Below are 21,678 nucleotides of genomic sequence, written 5' to 3'. Positions count from 1 at the left end.
TGTAATAAATATCAGCATCCCCAATTATAAAACTTGGGTCACCAGCTGCCTATGGGGAAGAAGGCTATTGTGCTCCCTCCAGGCAAAAATTGTCCACTTAATGTGTAGTAATTTGGGGTGTGTGGTGGAGGGTGGCACTGAGTAAGTGGGTGGTGGTGGTGAAGCGGGATTAAGTAGATATGAAATGTCAAGTCATCCATGCTACACGAGTTTCTGTTTTTACACTTAATATGTAAAACCAAAGTTCATTCCTTTTCAGTTATTTATACATAGCATTTTATGGTGCTGTGACTCTTGTCTCTTTTCGGCAGATTCAGTTACCGCTGTTGACATCTCCTGAAGTACCACCAGTGTACAACTCAGGTCTGGTCTTTGAGAACAATGTTGGCCTTCCCATTATATCCCAGCTGGCATGGACTTCTCAAGTAGTCCAAAATAGTGGAGCTCCATCTAAATCTAGCACACGCTGTGGTGATATGCAGCCTCCCACAGTCAGTGTGACTCTGCCATTAACATCAGCTGGCTCAGTACTGTCTTCAGTGAAGTCTTCTCTGTGTACAAATTCTGTTAATGTGACTTCAAACAAATTAGAAATGCCTGCAACATCTACATCAACTGCAACACCAGATACTTCTTTGGAAGACTCCACTAGACCTAATTCTCAGATTGTACGTTCTGCTTCACCTGAATATGTCCATAGGAAGGGTTCAACAGTCACTGCAGAGCCTTCTCAACAAAGTGTCTTTGAAACTGTACAGTCGTCTTTGTTTCGGGAAAATGCTGCAAGGACAGCAGAACTGGCTAATTCTGACTTTCCCTGTGTGAAACCAAGTGGAGCCCAAGCATGCACATCAGGAAGCATGCCAAAGTTTTACAGACCATTCCTGGATGAGAGACAAGACAGTGGTGAAATAGAAACACAACTTCCTGCTGTAACTTCACCACCTTTTCTTCACTCAAGAGATGCTGTAGAGACACATAACAGTGACCCAAGTGGAAGAGCTATTGTCAGAGCTAGTCTTTCTGATAACACTCTAGATCTTTCAGACTCTTTTCTAGTAGAAAGTGGAGGCAACCTTGATTCCAAGCCACTAGCTCCCGTAGCTGATAAGTCAGTGCTTGGAAGTTGTGCAAACTCTGACGATGATGATGTAGTGATGGAGATCAACGTTATTAACAGCACTGAAGAAACAGCTAAACATAAGACTTCTGGGAGTTCAGAACCTTGTATTCAAATGGAAGTCACAGAAGTGATAAATGAAGCTATGAAAAATGTTCAAGTGCCCTCAGTCAGTGGTTATAAGGTGAATTTAATGGAAAAGGAAAGATCAACAGAAGAACAGAATAGGTATTCATTGGAGCAGCATATTGTTGATGCTTGTGTCCATGAAACTCCATGTGTGGCTGTATCTGTTACTGGTGCTGAAACTTGTGAATCCCATTCAAAGAAAAAGGGTAGTCTTCCTGTAAATAGCTTGTCAGAGTCGGTTATTGTTGAAGTAGAAAACTGTTTAGAAAACAGTGACTGTATAACAGTAAGCATTGTCCCAGAAGACATTGCTTTGGTTAAAGATCCAGATGGTAGGTCTCCTGCAAAAGAAGTGGTGAGTCCAAAGAAACTAGTGAATGCAGATGGTAAAACCTGTGTAAAAGAGTTGGATTTGTCTTCTGAAACTGCTATGACCATAGACAGAACTCGGGAAGTAAGCATATCATTTGTGCCAGACTTAGAACTTCCACATAGTGTTTGGCATTCTGAGATAAAAAATGAGATCTCCAAAGATAAGCTGACTTCAATTATAAAGCAAAACAGCCTTATGCCAAATGAGGAAGCAATAAAAGAAAGTAGTGATATTGTAGAAAGTGACAGTTGTTCCTTGGCTGACAGAGAATTGGAAACTTTAAATAATATCTTAGATATGGAAACTCAGAAGCCTGAAACTACTTTGGACATTCAAGAAGGAGCTGAACCTAGCAATGATAAAATCATGACGATATCAAACAGAGAAGTGGGAGAAATGCACAGAGATCGTGTTTTTGAGGAGAAGTTGCAAAATGCTTTAGATCAGGACTACATGCTTTCAGACACTGGAATAATTAACCTAGAACGTCAGAACTCTTCTGATGCTCATAAAGTTCTGACAGTGTGTGCAACCAAAGAAATATCCAGTTCTGAGTGTGATACTGGTTCTGCTAAATCCCAAGAAAAGGAGGATGGCAATGTCAGTGGGGTTGCCTTATTCCAGAGCAGTGTTACAGACCAAGTTGTCTCTAGATCCAGTGGAACAAAGATTGTCCAGTGTCTGGATGTGCCTCATTCAGAAGAGGAAGAATCATCAGTGGCTTCTCATGTGGCAGTGGATGGGCTTGTAACAAAGATGCTGCAAAATAATCCAGATCCCACAGCACCAGAGAACCTGCCCTTGTGTGCACAGAATATCTCAGACTATCATGTACCTTCTCCTTCTAAACACCATAACCTATCTAAAGATACATACTTGGAAGATGTAACTTACGATTCTTCCTGTAATTGTGTGCCATCTTCCTCTGGATCTTTGCCCAGTGAGAGCTCACCTCACCAACCAACTCCAAAGGAAGAGGAATCATGTAAATCAGGGGCAGTTGTCAAACCTTTGAGCGGAACATTTTGCGGTTTGCAGGCCACAGTAGTAGAAATGACTTCTCCTGAGTATCCTTGCAGGTATGAAGACTCTGGAGCTTTTACATCTGCCAAGAGGTCCATTAGTGAAACAATGAGCCAGGAAATGAACATCCAGTCATTGTCTCAAAATGAACCTGAAACTTCTGTGAAACAGAATGCATACAATAAGGCAAATATTTCTCATGCCACTGTGTGTATAGAGTCTGAAGGCTTTCAGTCAGACCATGTATATATGATTACATCGGTATCTACAAAAGGTGTGCCACAGGAGGTTAGTGATTTGGGTATCCATAAAATACATTTGGAAGTGAGTGCTTCTGAAGGGGATGAAGAGCAAACCGATATGAATGTAAATGCCAACTCTTTAAAAATGGATAATCATGTTAGATATGGAGACAAAGATGAGAGTGAATCAAAGATGGATTCCATGGATACAGAGATGAGAATATCTTCAGTTACAGATTGTGTTGAAATATCATATGCAGAAGTGGGAACTCAAACTAGGCTAATAAATGAGAGGGCAATAAACTTACTGGCTACAAAACCCGCAGCAAATGGAAACAAAAATAGTGTGTCAAACACTAGTATCTGTGAGGAAGAAGAAAACATGTCTGTGGACACAAATTTGAGTCTTCAACAATTTTCAGAGGCATATGAAAGAACTATACTGGATAACAATGCAAGTAAAAATTCCTGGAGAGAGTTCTCCAAACAGATGGAGTTAGATTCCAAAGCAGAGGAAAAGCTGCCTTCAGAACCATGGTTAGACACCTTTGATGGAAAAACAGTATTTGTAGCTTCATGTTCTTCTCCAAATAAAGTGACATTTTTGGAAAACACACAGAAATTGGTGGAAGTGATGAATCCTGAGTCACCGATTGATGTAGGTAAAGAATTTCTTGATCGGTGTCTGCTACAGAAGAGTGACTGTACTTTGGAAAGAAAGTGGTCTCCAGGGAAAGAAGAGGACGGGTCATATATTTCTGTGTTTTCTTCCAATTCTCTTTCAACCACTAACACCAAGTGTATTAAAACAGTTGGAATCCTTGTCAGCCATACTTTGGATTCCACTCTTAATGATAACAGTGAGATGTGTGATACTGATTGCCAGGAACTGAAAACTGCTTGCTCGGTAGTGGATGATACAGCATCGGGGGAGAAGCAGCTTGATCAGTCAGCTAGTATTGAGAATACAATTTATATAAAGACAGATGAAGATAGTGTCGAAAGCAAAGTGATAATGAAAATACCTGGAGAGAGACATGACTCAGGAACAGCCATTAATGATAGCATATTTGAACAACAGAAAAATATAGAAAACAAAGGTATAGATAAAGAGATGGAGATTATGGCAAATGTGTGTGTTGGACAAACAAATCTTAATCACAGCAGCATTACAGAAGGACCCACAAACAGGCTGGAAGGGAATACAGTGTATTACTCTTCAGAATTAGAGGGAGGAACAGCAGATGATCTTTCTCCATTATGCTTATCCAAACAGACTTCTCTAGTAGTGGAAAGAAGCTCTGACTTTAATGATTATTCCTGTTCGCAAAGACAGTCCCCTTACTATGTGAATAAAAGGGACATGGGAAACCGTCCAGAACCTGTAAATGATTATGTCTTGCCCCAGCAGGACACCAGGAATGAAGAAGATACGAAGTTGAATGATGAAAATAGAGTTGAGGCAGTAAACCATAAATGGAGTGTAAAATCAGTTTCACTGGAAAAAGATAAAGTGGAATTTAAGCACCCTGATGCACATTTTAGTGAGCTTGATTTGGGAACATTGAATAATTACCAAGAGGATAATAACTCTTCTGTTAGCTCTGGCCATTTGGAATTACGACAGCCGTCTAGTGCATTTCATGACCCGCAGGAAACAGATTCCCATGCCGGGGAGTCCCAGCATTTGGAAAGTAACATAGACTTGAAATCTGAAGAGGATCCTGTGAAACAATCACTTTATCCAGAGGACTTTGTCATAGACAGTGATTTGAAGAAGCTATGTGAACAAAATATGACTACTGAAATCTTGACACCAACTGGTTTGGAAAGGAGTATTCAAAATAGTATATGCCAAGAGGAAGGTGGAATCAAACTACAAACTTCTGAAATGGACACACAACCATGCAGTGTAGACAGAAATGATCTTGCGGTCGGGATGCAGGCTGTTGCATTTGGAAAGCCTGAATCTGCCAAAGAAAATATAGCTGAAAACCTCCTAAAGGAAATTGAAACTGACCCTACAGAGGGGTCTGAGTTATTCAGTGCAGAGGAGCTTAATTTATATATCTCAGATTCTGAAGTTGAAAAGGAAAAGGAAGAAGAAAATAGAATGAGAATGAAAAATGCAACTGAAATGCAGTATGATAGAAGCAAAATCCTGAAGGAAAAGGACACTGTCATCTGTGATCCAAACAGTGTTTCTGACAGCATTATTCTGCAAGCTGACCTGGACTGCAAACCAAATGAAGATCAGCTTGGCAGAGTGATTGAAACAGATGATATGAAATCAATGATAGGTACAGAAAAGTCAACAGATATGAGTTTGGAGGAAAAAAGCTATTCTTTTTGCAATGCAGAATATGATCTAAGTGAAGTTAGAATTGCTGGACCTGAAAATTATAGCACCAGCATGGTAGTTGGTGAATTCAGTCACTTAGTAAAAAGCCCAACACTGAGAGAAGAAAAAACAGAGAACCAAGCAACTGCAGAACATGAGCTTGGGCCCTTATGTTGTCCATATAATTCTGTAGAATTTCCCTGTGTACCAGGAAGCCAGAGAGAGATGGAAGCAGTGAAAGGCAATGCAGAGGTTGGCTTGAATAAGGGAGATGCAGGTTGTTCAGATGAACATGAAGGAAATGCTGATTCTAATTCTATCCAAGCTGGAAAAAGTCTAGAGAATCCGGAGCCTGAGAATAACTTGCTTGATGGTTGCATTCAAGAACTAGATGTGGGGGCACCAGCTGCACCTCTTGGAGCCCTGAATACTGTGAAAGACTCTCCAGTAAATGAAATGCTGACCAGCCTCTGTGCAGAAAAAGATAAATTTAATCAGAAAACAGAAACAAATGAACTGGTATATATGCAGCAAGAAAGCAAAGACTCTGAACCCCTGAAATCCCAAGCAAAAATATGCCAGCCCACAGGATGTGCAGACTTTTCTGAAGGCAGTAACGAAGGTTTAACTGTTTCAGAGTCTAACTTTATGAACAGAGTGGAATCTCATAAAGAGGAGAATGAAGATTCTCAGAATAAAGCAGCAAACAAAAATAATTCTTTCAGAACACTAAAAAGACACATTAGTAGAACCGAAAATTCTGCAACTTCAGTTTCTGAAGATGAGCAGTGCTCCCAAAAGAGAAACTGCCCTTTGGGGTCTCTTTCCATGCAGCAGTCTGTATCTGACCTGCCCAGTCCTAATGTAACCTTGTTTTCCATTCCCACTGATTTGAAGGAGTGTCATGATCGGTTTGTTAGCAGTAGTGTTAAGCAGTTCTTTAAAAAATACCCCATTCTTCAAACCGCTCAGCATCTTGATGAAATGGAGAAGGGAAGTAGTAAAAATATTGCCCAGCTGGTGAGAGAATTTTTTAAAAAAACAAATGACTCTGAGAACCCGGTAAATGAAAACATAAAACCTGAAAGGTTTGTGCCACCCATTGAAAGTAAAGTAGAAGAAGACACTGACTGTAAATCTGTAGGTGAAGTAGACCATGATGACCTTACAAGGAGAGATGGAAGCAGTTTACTTCTATTTTCAAGTATTGAACCTCAGGTAAATGGAAAACAGTCAGTTAAATTAATATCTGAGTCCCAGTGTCTCCCCCTTGACAGTCAGTTTGGGTTTACTGAACTTGGTGCCAGTTCAGCAGATTCATGGACTGATGTACTAGAAAAAGATGTGGTAAGTAAAATTCCAGAAAGCCCAACTGCAGATTCCCTGTCTGAAGAGGAACAGTTTCAGTCTAGGGTGTGTTTAGCATTAGATAATCAATATTCTTCTAATAAATCTCCCCTGAAGTCTCCTGATGTAGATTCTGAACAGAGCACCAAAATCAAAGATTTGGACTTCATATTCTCTGACACATCGAATAGCTCTGTTGAAAGTGAGCATCATCAGCTTACCCGAAAACTAAGTAGCCGTAGTTCTAGTGGAACAGGTGATGGGCTTCATGAAGGTATTTGCAGTGACAGTTTTAAAGCAGCTGGTCTTGACACACAGTCAGGTTTTTCATGTAACTCCTTAGAAGCCTCAGCTGTATATTGGAGTGATGATGACACAAATATAACTTCAGATCTCATTGCGACATCTAGAGAAAGCAGCCAGTGTGTTACAAGTAACTTTCCACAGCAGTTGGAGTCAGAAGACCATGTTGAAAACATCAAAGACAAAAATTACATGCCAGTACTGCACCGGGCTGAGAGAACACTTGATGGTGTCAAAACGCCCAGTATAGAAGACTTATCAGTTCCCGCATTCTGTGCGAATTCAATAACTGGGGCTGTTCCTAGTTCACAGAAGATCACCTTGAAGGTAGAAAGTGATGCAGACCAACATGAAGTCCCTGAATTTGATGCTCACAACAACACACAAAATAATGAAATCTCCTGTCTTCAAACAAAATCTGCATGCTCTCCCTGCAAAGGTAATAATTTTTTTTAAAGGAATAAAATACATGTCTTAAGGCAGAAAAATGCATATGTTGTGGGCTGGGGGTGTGGCTATAAAAACTCCCAGAAATAAATAAATTTGGCTATCACAGCATGTCATATTTATTATGGCACATAGTCCCTATTGTATAGAGAAATTATAGTTGTCTGGTTTCATATTGATAAATTTCCCTTTTTGCATGAGGAATGTCTCACACACAGTGTTTTGGAACCAAATTTGCCTTATCCTACTGTGACAGATCCAAACCAGTGGGGTACAGGAGTCTGGTAGAGGGCAAATGTACTGGTCACTGGATGAGTAGTTTTCTGTTCCCTGAGTGACCAGAGCAGGGGCTGCACTAGAGTAATCAGGAACCTGCTAGAACCAATTAAGGCAAACAGGCTGATTAGAACACCTGCAGCCAATCAAGGCAGGCTAATCAGGGCACCTGGGTTTAAAAAGGAGCTCACTCCAGTCAGGCGAGGGGGAGCCAGAGGAGAGGAAGTGTGTGTGAGGAGCTGGGAGCAAGAGGCGCAAGGAGCTGAAAGTGAGAGGGTGTGCTGCTGGAGGACTAAGGAGTACAAGCATTATCAGACACCAGGGGGAAGGTCCTGTGGTGAGAATACAGAAGGTGTTTGGAGCAGGCCATGGGGAAGTAGCCCAGGGAGTTGTAGCTGTCATGCAGCTGTTACAGGAGTGCTATAGACAGCTGCAATCCACAGGGCCCTGGGCTGGAACCCGGAGTAGAGGGCGGGCCCGGGTTCCCCCCAAACCTCCAACTCCTGATCAGACACAGGAGAAGTTGACCCAGACTGGGGAAGATCACTGAGGTGAGCAAATCCGCCAATAAGCGCAGGACCCACCAAGGTAGAGGAGGAACTTTGTCACACTACAAATTTGGAAGTAGCTTACATCTGTTGCTCTGGCTCCTGCATTTCAGTTATAAATTTAATATGTTTATATTTTTGTATAGACACACTCTTTTTTTCATCTTCCAGCATGTTTTTTCTTGCATTCCTCATGGCTGTGGACAGAGCAGCCTGAGTGGTATGGCTAATGCAGATTGAATTTGTTGAAAAGTATAAAATATTGTAGTTCTGTAGCCTATTAGTGTTCTGGAACACTGGTCTTCTGTCTAAGGGTATGTCTACACTGTAGTCAGGGTCTTTTGGGCCATCTTGTACAGTCCACACGGACGTGCACGCTGCCGCAGCTTCACTGCTCTGGTACCTGAGGGAGCTAAACTAAAGATAACTTGTGTCTACCTGAGCTGTGATTAGTTTAGACCTGCCCTAACACAGATGTGCCTCAGCAGGCCTCCTATTTATGCAGACACATAAACACAAGGCCCCCATATTTCTCTATCACAGAATTAATCCCTTAACAACCTCAACTTTCATTAAAAAAAGAACAGTTTGTAACCCGTATGGTTGTGAAGATAGCCTCAAAAATATAAACCAGTGCCCCGCCTGAGTCTGTAAAGAGACAAAAACAAATAACGTTGATTGATCCATTTTCATCCTTAAATCTGAGGGTAAAAATGATATTCTGAGCTAAGGAAGCCTCTATTAGTAGAGTCTAAACGAAGCTGCTCACTCTAAAATGCAGCTGTTCTCTTTTGGTGCATAACTAACATTGAATCAAGGGGTGAGGGTAGAGGGCACCCAAATGTTTCAAGTTGTATCTTTTTTTTTTTTTTCCTTTGATCAACCAAAAACTTGCCAGGTACTCCACAAAAGCAAGTTTACAGTCCTTGCCCCAGAGCTTGCAGTCTAAACTTGGATATGACGACAAGTGTGGGTTATGGATAAATGAAATAGCAGAATTTAGGAGAGGAAAGGGAGAGGTGAAGCAAAAAGATCACGTGGTTACACAGTAAAGCAGTGACCCATTGTTGGTTTTAAACCTGCCGTGGCCTTTTGAGGGGATGGATTTTGCGAGAGAGAGAGAAGGGAGGGAGGTGACCTGGTAAACATTAAGGAGGGCATTCCATGTATGGGGGTGGCTTGGAAGAAGGCAGAAAGGAGCAGGGTTTGAGTGAGATGAAGGGGGTATCTAGGCTGGCATAATTGGTGGAATTCAGGGAACGTGGGAGGGAAAGCAAAAGGAGACAAGATTGTAGCTGAGAAGCAAGTAGCAGAAGCTTGAATTTGATAGGAATATAAGGAGCCAAAGTGGGGATTGGAATAGTCTAGATTTCTGTGAATACCAAGTTAAATGTTTGGTGGGTTTTTTTCTCCTCACCTCTAGATTTAATACCTGTAGCCACAGTGGATTGGAACACTAACTCACCTATACAAGAACAAATTACATCCCATGTCAGACTAGGCGTTAATTCCCAGATGCAGTTAAAAAGAAAGCTTTCTCATGAGGAGCATGACGACACTGGTAACAGAAGCAGCATTTCCCCTCTATCCAAAATGTGTCCCCCTGTCGTTGCAATTTCTTCAGAGTCTGCTGATGAGGAACCAGCACCAAATCAAAAGGAAATTGGCACCCCTGATGCTTTAGGATCATGCAGCACTTCTCAGACAAGCCTTACTGAATATGTTACCCAAACGCCATCAAAGTCTGAAGCCAAGCACTCTTTATCACTGCAGAAGCTGAAAAGTTCATATGCATCCATCCCTCCTTCTGCAGTCAAAGTGGGCAGTGCTTCTCAGAAGGCTGTAGATAGTAATGTAAGGAGATGTCTTCAGAGCTCTTATTTCAACAGTCAGTTGGAACTCTCTTCCTTGAAGCTTCCTCCTCCTGAGGCAAGTGATTCTGCTGAGGTGATTAATAGCCGCCATGAGAGAACTGACAAAGAGGAGGACTTTGCAGAAGATAACCAGCATGGAGACCAGCAAAACCAGAAAGGACAAACTAACCTATATGATTACATGGATGGAAGAGTTGCTTCGGAGCCTTGTATTGCAGTGGGATCGAAAGACCCTAGTGACTTACAGACTACTAATGATTTTAGTAGTATGAACAGTGTGCCAAAACTAGAGGTTATGGATTTGTCTAGGTCAGCATTGAACAATTTAGCTTGTGAACGTGCTGCCTTTCCTGCTTTCAAAGAAGAAAATCTGCAGTGTTCTCTGCAAGTACAAACACTTTCTGACACTTCTGATCATTGCAGCCTGGACTTCAAGGAGTATCCCACAACTCTCGTTCCAGTAATCTCAACTTTGCACAAATGTGGTGCCTCAGAGACTTCAGTAAGCTCTCTGCCAGACCATTCATTTCAACCGTCTGTAGCAAATCTTCAGATTCAAGACATGGTCCTCTCTCCATGTAAGCTTAGCCAGCTAGCTTCGGAACATGTTTGCTCTTCAGATGAAGCTTCCTGTCATTCTGAGGATTTAGGTGAAGATATGGAAGAATTCCCATCCATGTCTACAGAGAGTTCAAGTGCTATTGGCCTCTTGTCTGAAACTAAAAATATGGACAATCTCTCTGATGCTGAAAATTCTGCTCCCAAAGCAAGTTCCAGTAATACAAACATAATGGAGAGTGAACTTCAGAAAGCCTGGGCTTTATCCGAGGGAGATATTGAGTTCCAGTTGAGTCAGTGTCAAACTGTGCTTGATGAAATTTCCCAGACTCTGTGTGCTGTGGAGGGCATTGATAAAGTGCACATGGAGGAATGGAGGTAAAGCTTTATTTTTGAGTCCATAGCTGTCAAACAAATGAGACCATTGGGGGGAGGCAGGGTTGTGGTGGTCAGAGCATACTGATAGGCAGGATTCCTGACTTTAGGCATGTTCCTTTAACCTCTGTGCCTCAGTTTACCCATATGTAAAATAGTGTGAGTAGCCACTTCACAGGGATGTTTTACACTACTATATGTGGCAAATTTGCTGAACAGTCCTCGTTTTTTATTTCCTGCTCTCAAATGATCATAAATGTTGTAAGAAAATTTCTTTTGGGTAGAATCTCTTCATGTTTGGTGTCAGCCCAGTGGTGAATTTCTTAAGGAACTGGTGAGGAAATGGTATCCAGCCAATATGAAAACATGAATTAATGGGGTCAGAACAGGAACTACTCAAATATCCAGGAACCTGTTGTCATGCCTCTCCAGTGTGCCCTCTTGTGGCCGTGTGGGTGTATTACACTTAGTGCCCCTTGACTCTTTTCCATTTCAGTTAAAAAACAATTACCCAGACCAGGTTAATTCAACCCTTCTTTGCGCGGTCTACTTTATTCACAGGTGCAGCATATTCCCCTTCACTGGGTCGGGTTTGTTAACTTATTCTACAGCAGTAACTCACCTGTTCAGTCTCTCCAGTTCATGCCCTCCCTGGATCCATGGAAAAGTCCTGGTCAGTTTCCTCCACTGTTCAGAAGGCCCCAGCCCTTTTCCCAGACCTTGGTTGCACTTCAGACAATCCCCCATGTCTCTTTTCTTAATACAGGGGCCTCCTAGCTCTCCTTGGAGCTGGAGTTGGACTTTAGGCCGACTGCAGAGTCTCGGGCAGCTTTTCCCCACTCAGTCCTTCTCTGCTCAGTCTGGGAGGGTTCACCAGGCAACCTTCCTCTGCTAACTCAGGGCTGTGCAGGAGCCTCTCTACTCCCTGTGGTATCTGCAGTGCCTGAGGGAGGAGGCAGTGTTTGTACAGGCACTTCTCCCAGCTCATTCTTTATTGGTTGGGTGAGAAGGGAGACTTGCCCCACCCTCTCTGCAAGGCTCCTGGGTCCTTACAGGAACAGTGACAAGATTCCTTCTCCATTCCTGTGGCCACTTTCCCTCTTGTTCTATCCCCCTTAAGTCTCAGGTATAATAATCTGTTGGCTCCTTAAAGAGCCATCCTATGTGATGGGGTGGACTGACCTCTAGGTGCTACTGCATTTAAGAGGCAGACCACCCAGGGACACCCACATAGAAAGAAAATTAAATTAATGGGAAACACCGATTATCTGAATGTATTTTCTTAAGAAGTACAAGTCTGTGCATGCTCCAGTGTTGATATCCCTGTTTTAAATTAATTTATGCACTCTTACCAATTAATCCAACTTCATAGAACTGTGCAGCATTCCATACCTCTGAGCAGCTTCAAGCAGTTGTCCATTAAAAACAAAACAAAATAAAATCCTCAGCCTGCTATAGAGATGTATGTGTGTTTCACACACAGCTCCCCAAAAAAGTTAAACAAAAAAATACTCACCTCTTGAAACCCAAGACTGGTAATTCAGTCCTTCACCAGAGACAGGTTTAAGGTCTGTTTATCTTGTGATAGCTAAAAATTAGAAACAGAAGCTTTAGATCACTGTAAACTTCTAGTCAATGTGCATAACGAGTATGGCTGGAATACAGCAGTACAATATTGTGTCCCTCTTTTCCTTCCTGTAATACTTCTGCTGCCTCCACTCCCTTATACACTAAGACACGCCACACACTGGCTAACAAAGTCTTTCCAATTTTCTGGGGTGCTTTATTTGGCATTCGTGTTCTGTGAAGGGCCTAAGGGCATACCATAGACTTCTCCTACCTACACTCTTATGCCAGTCTCTTTAATTACAGTCCTAGACCAACAGCACCTGGTGGTTTTTTTTTTTTGGTTTTTTTAATGGAAACTTAAATTGCAAGCTCTTTGGGATAAGAACCGTGTCATGAATTTGTGCAATCTATAGCAGAATGGTACACTCATCCTGATCAGGGCCTCTGGGAGCTAATGCAGGATAAATACTGCTAACAAACAGTCAACACTGTAGAAAAATCGCTCCTCCTAACTCTATAGGCTAATGTTCTGACTAAAGCTCACTGGCTTGTCTCATTGAGCTCCTAAGGAAGGCTAGCAGCAGGTGTTTTGATTCCTGTTGGGTTAATTGACAGGGTGGCAAAGGTCTCTTGCTAAAGCAAACCCACTTTGCGAACTCCTGCTAGTCCTGGATAAATCCCTGCAATAGATGCAGGGGTAATGCCTTTTCTTTCCAAAGGCTCATCTGGATTAGGATGCTGTTGTCACAGAAGATTCTTTGCTGAACCCCAGAGAATTAGTACATCCCATCATACTTCCTAAGTAAGCATAGTTCTGTGATTTGAAATTTATTAGATGCATAACTGTGATACTTTTCTGTTAGTCTGGAGTAGACATAAGCACCCTTTAGATAGTTGCAATTTTCAGTATTCCTGTGGTCTCTGGAGCGCTAAAATACTGGCACATCATTGCACCACTGACAACACAGAACATATATATATGTTGCAGTTACATACACTATAGAGAAGAATTATTTTACTGCATTTGGCTAGAGCACCCCAATGGAACTTACTGCTAGTATTTATGTGCTGTCATTTTGAGGGACCTCTATGCTTATCCCTTGCTAAGATATATTGCTTTCTTGGTTTATATAACAATTCATGATACAGTTTTAACAGAGCTCTTCAATTCTTAAAGAAAACCAAAGTTGAATCCTTTGTGGAAGATTCTGAGTCACTTCTCTGATATTTATTAATTGCTTATTTCATCCTCATCCTCCATCATCAATGTTCCTATTACGCCTCTGGCGTTTAGGGCAGTGACGAAGCTCCTCCACTCCTGTCTGTTTCTGGTGAGTCTTTCCATGGTTCCCCAGCTGTGCCTCAGGTTTTTCAGCTTGGCTTCTACAGCTCTTTGCCATGTTGTTTTTGGGCGGCCTCGTTTTCACTTGCCTTCAGGTGTCCATCTTATTGCTACTCTAGTGATGGAATGAGTTTCCATCCGAAGCACATGGCCAATCCATCTCCAGTGCCTCTTGGCAATGATGGCTCAGATCCTCTTGGCTGCACTGTGTCAAAAGATCTTGGTTTGAGATTGTTCTGGGCCAAAAGATACGGAGGATTTTTCTGAGGCAGGTTGTATGGAATTAAGACAGTTTGGACTTGTCATACTTTCTCATTTCCCAGCATTCTGCACTATAAAATAGCGTTGAAAGTACGCAGCTCTGATCAATCTTGAGTTTGGCTTTGGTGTTGTATTTTGATGATTTCCAGACTATATTTAAGCTCCCGAAGGTGTTCCTGGCTTTATTGATTTTGTCCTGGTTGTCCTGACTTGTTCCACCGTCTTGGCTGCTTATTTACATAGGTGTAAATCTCGGATGTAGACAATTCTGTAGAATAACCTTAAATCTTGTTGATTTTCCTGAAGAAAGGCTTACAGGTGGGGAAAAAAAAAACCTACACTGTTTGAGAGAGATCAGATTTGCTCATATGCCTAGTTTTGTAAGCAATGACCAAGCCTGGAAGTCAAACATTGCAGCAAGTAAATAATAGTATTAGAAGGTGCAGCGATCCTATCAGGGTAAGAACAGATGATACCTAGGTTTCAAGGTCAGAAGGGACCATGGTGATCATCTAATCTGACTTCCTGTATAACACAGGCCATAAACTACTCCAAAATAATTCCTAGAGCAGACCTCTTAGAAAAGCATCCAGTCTTGATTTAAATGTTACCAGTGATGGAGAATCCACCATGAGCCGGCTAAATTGTTCCAATAGTTAGTTACCCTCATGATTAAAGTAGGTGGTTTGTATTGCTGTACATTGTAAGTGAAATGTTTGAGGGTGAGTTCAAAAATACAAGAAGTAGGATATGACCCTCTAGTTCTGACTTGATCTCTGGTGGAGTAATTTTGGGAGCGTGGTAGGTAGTTCATCTTATACACAGCTGTAGAGTTCATCTTGTGCGTAATTTATGGGTTCAAAACTTGCATCAGTCAGAATAGCTGCTTATGCAAATTGAAAGCTTAAGTTAAATATTGCCAGGTGGCTGCTTCATAATTCTGCCCCCTTTTTTTTTTTTTTTTAAATAAAGAGAGCAGATTGAAAAGTTGCAGAAAGATACAAAAATGCCAAAGACCTACATTGCAGTGGTGGGGAACACCGGGGCAGGGAAAAGCAGCTTGTTAAATGCCTTGCTGGATGAGGAAGCGGTGCTGCCTACATCTGCCATGAGAGCCTGCACTGCTGTGGTGGTGGAGATCTCCAAGACTGGTGGGAAGAGTCTATATGAAGCAGATGTGGAGTTTCTTTCTAAAGAAGTAGGTAACAAAGATAAATCTAAATATCCCTAAAATGGCTAAATTCTGCCAGGAGAATAGTTGTATGACAACATTGGGAGCCTATGGTGTTGGGTTAAAGAAAAGTAATTTCATTCCTGTGGAGTGCAGATGTTGGCACACAACATTTTATGGGCAAAATCTGAAATCTATGACCTGTCTATCTGTTTCCCTCACTCCCTGTCTCCTCATGGATGTGTCCTCTGACTTTGAATCCTGAAACCCATTAACCTAAGTTGGATTGTCTTGCTCCCAGTCTCCATCCTTTATGGGTTTCACTACGCTGAGTGAATGTTCCAATTAGCACAGACCCTGTAAAGCCAATCTTCAAAACTAATGGGCATATTCTTCATTGCACGTGAGGGTTAGCCACTTGATCCAAAATCTTTTCAATGCCGTTTGAACAGTTTTACTATCGTCTGAATGCTATTCATCTGAAAATATTGGGTACCCTTCTAGATCTTTGGGATTGTATTATAATTTGTAGGGGTTTCATAGATTCCAAGGCCAGAAGGGATGACTATAATCATCTAGTCTGACCTCCCGTATGACACAGGCCATAAAACTTCCACAAAAATTCCTAGAGCGTATCTTTAAGAAAAACATCCAGCCTTGACTTAAAAATTGTCAGTGATGGAAAATTCACCACGATCCTGGGTAAATTTGTTCCAGTGGTTATTCTCACTGATATAAATGTGTGTCTTATTTCTGGTTAGAAGTTAATAGGTTTCTAAACCCAGAGAGAAGTAACATAACTAAATATAATGAGATAAAAATATCTCTGGCCTTGTTCCAAAGAGATGTTAAGGCTTGTGGGGTCTGTGATGATGGTAATTTGACCTTTTAGCTGGATAGTACTTTTACAATTTACTGTGCCAGGGTTTGAAAATTCCACTTGTCCTTGGTGAACAGGAAGTTTTTCCAAGGCAAGTCCCATTAGCCTCTTCCTAATTTAAGCTTAGACTTGCATTTAATTTAAAAAATGGTGTTGGGTGCCCATTTGAAAGAGCCTTATCTTCAGAAATTGCTCCCATGTGAAAATCAGGCCCTTTGAAAAATGTCTCAAGTTTTGCGCACACAGTCATGGCCTAAGTTTCTTCTTTGAGTGGCCTCACCCTTAGGGTATGTCTACACTATAAGAGTAGTTCGATTTAACTTAGGTCGAATTTGTGGATTCGACCTTATGAATTCGAATTTGTGTATCCACACTAAGGACACTAATTCGACTTTGTGAGTCCACACTAACGGGGCAAGCGTCGACATTGGAAGTGGTGCATTCTGGGCAGCTATCCCACAGTTCCCGCAGTTCCCGCTTCCCATTGGAATGCTGGGTAGAGCCCCCAATGCCTGCTGGGGGAAAAATGTGTCGAGGGTGGATTTGGGTAACTGTTGTCATTCAACCGTCACTCCCGCCCTCTCTCCCTGAAAGCGCCGGCGGGAAATCTGTTACCGCACTTTTCTGGTCAGTGACAGCGCGGACGCCACAGCACTGCGAGCATGGAGCCCGCTGCGATCATCGCTGCACTTATGGCCGTTGTCAACTCCTCGCACCTTATCGTCCACCTCTTCCACAGTCAGCTGCTGAGAAATCGGGCGAGGAGGCTCCGGCAGCACGGTGAGGACATGAAGTGTCAGAGTGGCACAGACCTCTCACAAAGCACGGGATCCCGCACCACGGAGATCATGGTGGCAATGGGTCACGTTCATGCTATGGGACGGCGATTCTAGGCCCGGGAAACAAGCACGGACTGGTGGGACCGCATAGTGTTGCAGGTCTGGGATGAATCACAGTGGCTGCGAAACTTCAGGATGCGTAAGGGCACTTTCCTTGAACTGTGTGACTTGCTGGCCCCTGCCCTGAAGCGCCAGGACACCCGGATGCGAGCAGCCCTGACTGTGCAGAAGCGAGTGGCCATAGCCCTCTGGAAACTTGCCACGCCAGACAGCTACCGGTCAGTAGCGAACCACTTTGGCGTGGGCAAATCTACCGTGGGGGTTGCTGTGATGCAAGTAGCCCACGCAATCGTTGACCTACTGCTCTCAAAGATAGTGACCCTGGGAAACACCCAGGTCGTCATAGATGGCTTCGTCGCGATGGGATTCCCAAACTGCGGTGGGGCTATAGATGGCACTCACATCCCTATCCTGGGACCGGCCCACCAGGCCAGCCAGTATATTAACCAAAAGGGCTACTTTTCAATGGTGCTGCAAGCACTGGTGGACCATAGGGGACATTTTACCAACATCTATGTCGGGTGGCCGGGCAAGGTTCATGACGCGCGTGTTTTCAGGAACTCTGGTCTGTTTAGACGCCTGCAGGAAGGTAGTTTCTTCCCGGACCACCATATAAGTGTTGGGGATGTGGAGATGCCTACAGTGATCCTCGGGGACCCAGCCTACCCGCTAATGCCCTGGCTCATGAAGTCCTATACAGGCGCCCTGGACAGTAACAAGGAGCTCTTCAACTACCGGCTGAGCAAGTGCAGAATGGTGGTGGAGTGTGCTTTCAGACGTCTCAAGGGGAGATGGAGGAGCTTACTGACTCGCTCGGATCTCAGCGAAACCAATATCCCCATTGTTATTGCAGCTTGCTGTGTGCTCCACAATCTCTGTGAGAGCAAGGGGGAGACCTTTATGGCAGGATGGGAGGTTGAGGCAAATCGCCTGGCTGCTGATTACGCTCAGCCAGACACCCATGCGATTAGAAGAGCCCAGCGGGAAGCGCTGTGCATCCGGGAGGCTTTGAAAGCTAGGTTCCTCAGAGAGCAGGGTAACCTATGACTGTCCAGTCTCTTTACAGAGAAGCTGAACCTGCCCCTGTTTCATTTACTATTCACTTTTTTCAGCGGTTACATACCCCGTTCCCCAGGTTTCCCCCCTTCCAACAGGCGTTTAAAAATAAATTTATTGGAACATTTTTAATTCACAAAGTTTTCTTTACTAACGAATTCGCGTTAAGGGTTCAAACGAGCGCAGACTGTGGTGGGTACGGTGTGCAGTGATGTACAGACCGCTTCTACACTCGAGGACTGACAGGCTCCTGCTCCTACAGCGGTCTCTGGGGGGAGGACGGTTACAGGAGGGTGTGCAGGAAGGGGTGGATTTGCAGGGAGGGGTGTGTGGGAAGGGTGAGTAGGTGTAGGGGGATGATGGCTCTGGCTGGGGCTCAGGGCATCGGAGAGGTTCATGGCTAGGGTGGAAGGGCATGGTACGGGCAGCCTGCCTTGCCATTTGTGGATGCCAGGCGCTCGGACCCTGGGGCAGCATACATCTCCCAGACTGACCTGGGGTAGCAGACACCTCCCACAGTGACCTGGGTGCCTAGTGACTGCACTCTGTGTGTGACCTGCTGTTGATCCTGCCCCCATGTCTGTACCCTGTTAATGGTGGCTGTCCTATGCAATTAACAAACCCCTCCCCCCCCTTTCACACAAAGTCTTCTGCAAAGAAACATGACGGAAACAGTAATGAACAGCAAACTATTTTTAATACTCAACTACACAGTTGGGGGATGAAACTAGGATTTGGGATCGGGTGAGCCAGGAAGGGAAGCAATTCTCATACTTTAGGGAATGAGAGCTGTTTGGTACATGAGCGCTCTGCTGGGGTGGAGTGACAGTTTTCACGGCCCCTAGCGCCCCTCCTTCTTGTGATTTTGGGTGAGGGGGGGACAGGACTTTGTGGCGGGGGAGGGCGGTTGCAGATACAGTTCAGGGGGGCTCTCTGCTCCTGCCTGTGGTGCTGCAGAACATCCACAAGGCACCGGAGCGTGTCCGTTTGCTCCCTCATTAGTCCAAGCAGCGTTTGAGTCGCCTGCTGGTCTTCCTGCCGCCACCTGTCCTCCCGTTCGCTGTGTGAGCGCTGCTGCTGAGAGAGGGTCTCCCTCCACTGGCTCTGCTGGGCCGCCTTGGCTCTGGAGCAGGCCATCAGTTCAGCGAACATCTCGTCCCGAGTCTTTTTCTTTCGCCGCCTAATCTGCGCCAGCCTCTGTGAGGGGGATGCCGGGGCAGTTCGGGAAAGAGCCACAGCTGTGTGATGGGAAAAAGGAAGTGATTTCCTTGCAAAGATGCATGTTTGCGAACACTGAACACAGTCTACTCAGTTTCTGTGAACAAGACCATACAGGGCACCTAATCTCATGTGCTCTCAGGACAAGTTCGAATTTTCGGCATTCGCTTTCATTGCCTGGGGTCTTGCACTGGAGATCGGACAAGCGGGGCAGGACAGCAGAATCCATGTAGCAGCCAGGTCTGGTAAGCCGTAAACTTTAGGCTGCTTAACAGTTAATGGATAGCAGTGCCCTCCTGCTGCAGGCAATCTGGAAAGCATAAAGTCTGACCCTGTTCCAGCCCCTCGTGGCTGTCCCTGGGAAAGATCCCTGTATGCTTTTCCTCTGCAGCCTCCACCACGTGGGTGTTAAACGACGGTCATTGTTATGCAAAGGAAAAGTCAAGCCTTCACAATAGTAACATTAAAGTAATTCCCCTAATTAGATGCAGCAGTCGCCGAGCGAGATCACCCTGAGGCGGGTCACCAGGAGAAACAGAGCGCGCATGCTGCGTGAATCCCTGCACAGACCAGGGCCCTATGCTGCCATGCTGGTCGAGGCAATGCTCCCACTATACCTCAGGATGGCCTGGCGCGGAAGAGTGTGCTTCCACGGAGCACCCAATAAGGCACCTCTCCCCAGGAACCTCCTGCGGAGGCTTTTCGAGTACCTCTACGAGAGCTTCGTGGAACTGTCCCAAGAGGATTTCTGTTCGATCCCTATATGCATTGACCTTCTTTTCATATAGTTTTTATTCCTGTTTTTTAAAAAATAAATGTTTACATGTTTATAGCACTTACCGACTGATCCTTCCCCTGATTCGGAGTCCGGGTTAACGGCCGGGGAGGGTTGGTAGGGGATCTCTGTGAGGGTGATGAAGAAATCCTGGCTGTCGGGGAAAGCAGTATTGTAAGGGCTGTCGCCTGCCTCGTCCTCCACAAACCCTTCCTCATCTTCCCCATCGGCGAACATCGCTGAGGAACTGCCCATCGACACTATCCCATCCTCAGAGTCCACGGTCACTGGTGGGGCAGTGGTGGCAGACCCATCGAGAATGGCATGCAGTGCCTCGTAGAAGCGGCATGTCTGGGGCTGGGCTCCGGAGCGTCCGTTTGCCGCTTTGATTTTTTGGTAGCCTTGTCTCAGGTCCTTGATTTTCACGTGGCACTGCGTTGTATCCCAGCTGTATCCTCTGAGTGCCATGGCTTTGGAGACCTTCTCGTAGGTCTTTGCATTCTGTTTTTTGGAGCGCAGCTCCGAAAGCACAGACTCATCGCCCCACACAGCGATCAGATCGAAGACTTCCCGGTCAGTCCATGCTGGGGCCCTCTTTCTACTCTGAGATTGCATGGACTCCTCTGCTGGAGAGCTCTGCATCGCTGCCAGTGCTGCTGAGCTCGCCACGATGTCCAACCAGGAATTGAGATTCAAACTGGCCAGACAGGAAAAGGAATTCAAATTTTCCCGGAGCTTTTCCTGTATGGCTGATCAGAACATCTGAGCTTGGACTCTTGTCCAGAGCGTCAACACAGTGGTGCAGTGTGGGATAGCTCCCGGAGCTACTAAGTTCGATTTGCATCCACACCTAGCCTAATTCGACATAGCCATGTCGAATTTAGCGCTACTCCCCTCGTCGGGGTGGAGTACCGAATTTGAACTAAAGAGCCCTCTAGGTCGAATTAAATGGCTTCCTGGTGTGGACGGGTGCGCGGTTAATTCGAATTAACGCTGCTAAATTCTAATTAAAGTCCTAGTGTAGACCAGGCCTTAGAATGTTTGAATGGTGAGGGGAGAGACTAGGGGGAGCTTGTGAGCACTCCAGGAGGCACAGATAGTAAAAATTCCGCTGTCTGAGCACACCCAAAAGGTGCATCCCATGAGTGTGACTATGCAGAGCCCATTTCGAAGAACTTCATTTCTTCAAGTGCTGGTCCCTATGTGTATTCCGCCATGGGTACACGTGTGCTCCATGTACCTGAGACAGGAGAATTCTTGCAAGTAATGTCCATTGGTCTGCATCTGTGCTCCTGCTGTCCTCATGCTCTGCACCAAGATCATAAGTGGTGGGGTGGACCAATTGCCTCTCCAGTTGCTTCATTAGTTTTATCTTCAGTGTAGTTAATACGAGCTACTGGTTAGATAGCATCCCCTCCATGGGGAACCTTCCCAGCTTCCTAGTATGGAAATTAGATTATATCCGGAATACTGGGCTTTAAAAGCTGTGTCTCCTGTCCCTGCTCTTTTCTTGTCAGTGATGACCATCAGCACTGCCTGCACTGCCTCAGG

The 21,678-nt window shown here is 44.4% G+C and overlaps 1 protein-coding gene across 5 annotated transcripts in view; it reads left to right on the top strand.

Moving 5' to 3' along the window:
* LOC120398227 overlaps positions 1-21,678 on the top strand; it is a 94,486-nt gene that overhangs the window by 14,382 nt on the left and 58,426 nt on the right. For all 5 annotated transcript variants that reach the window (XM_039525436.1, XM_039525435.1, XM_039525437.1 and 2 more), the window contains exons 6-8: positions 312-7,317; positions 9,573-10,959; positions 15,101-15,326. In XM_039525436.1, the coding sequence (XP_039381370.1) occupies positions 312-7,317; positions 9,573-10,959; positions 15,101-15,326 (8,619 nt within the window). The remainder of the gene's footprint in view (positions 1-311; positions 7,318-9,572; positions 10,960-15,100; positions 15,327-21,678) is intronic.

Source organism: Mauremys reevesii, linkage group 2, assembly GCF_016161935.1.
Source record: "Mauremys reevesii isolate NIE-2019 linkage group 2, ASM1616193v1, whole genome shotgun sequence".
Classification (NCBI taxonomy): domain Eukaryota; kingdom Metazoa; phylum Chordata; order Testudines; family Geoemydidae; genus Mauremys; species Mauremys reevesii.
Note: the sequence above shows the minus strand (reverse complement) of the source record. Positions and strands in the feature narration are given on the sequence as shown.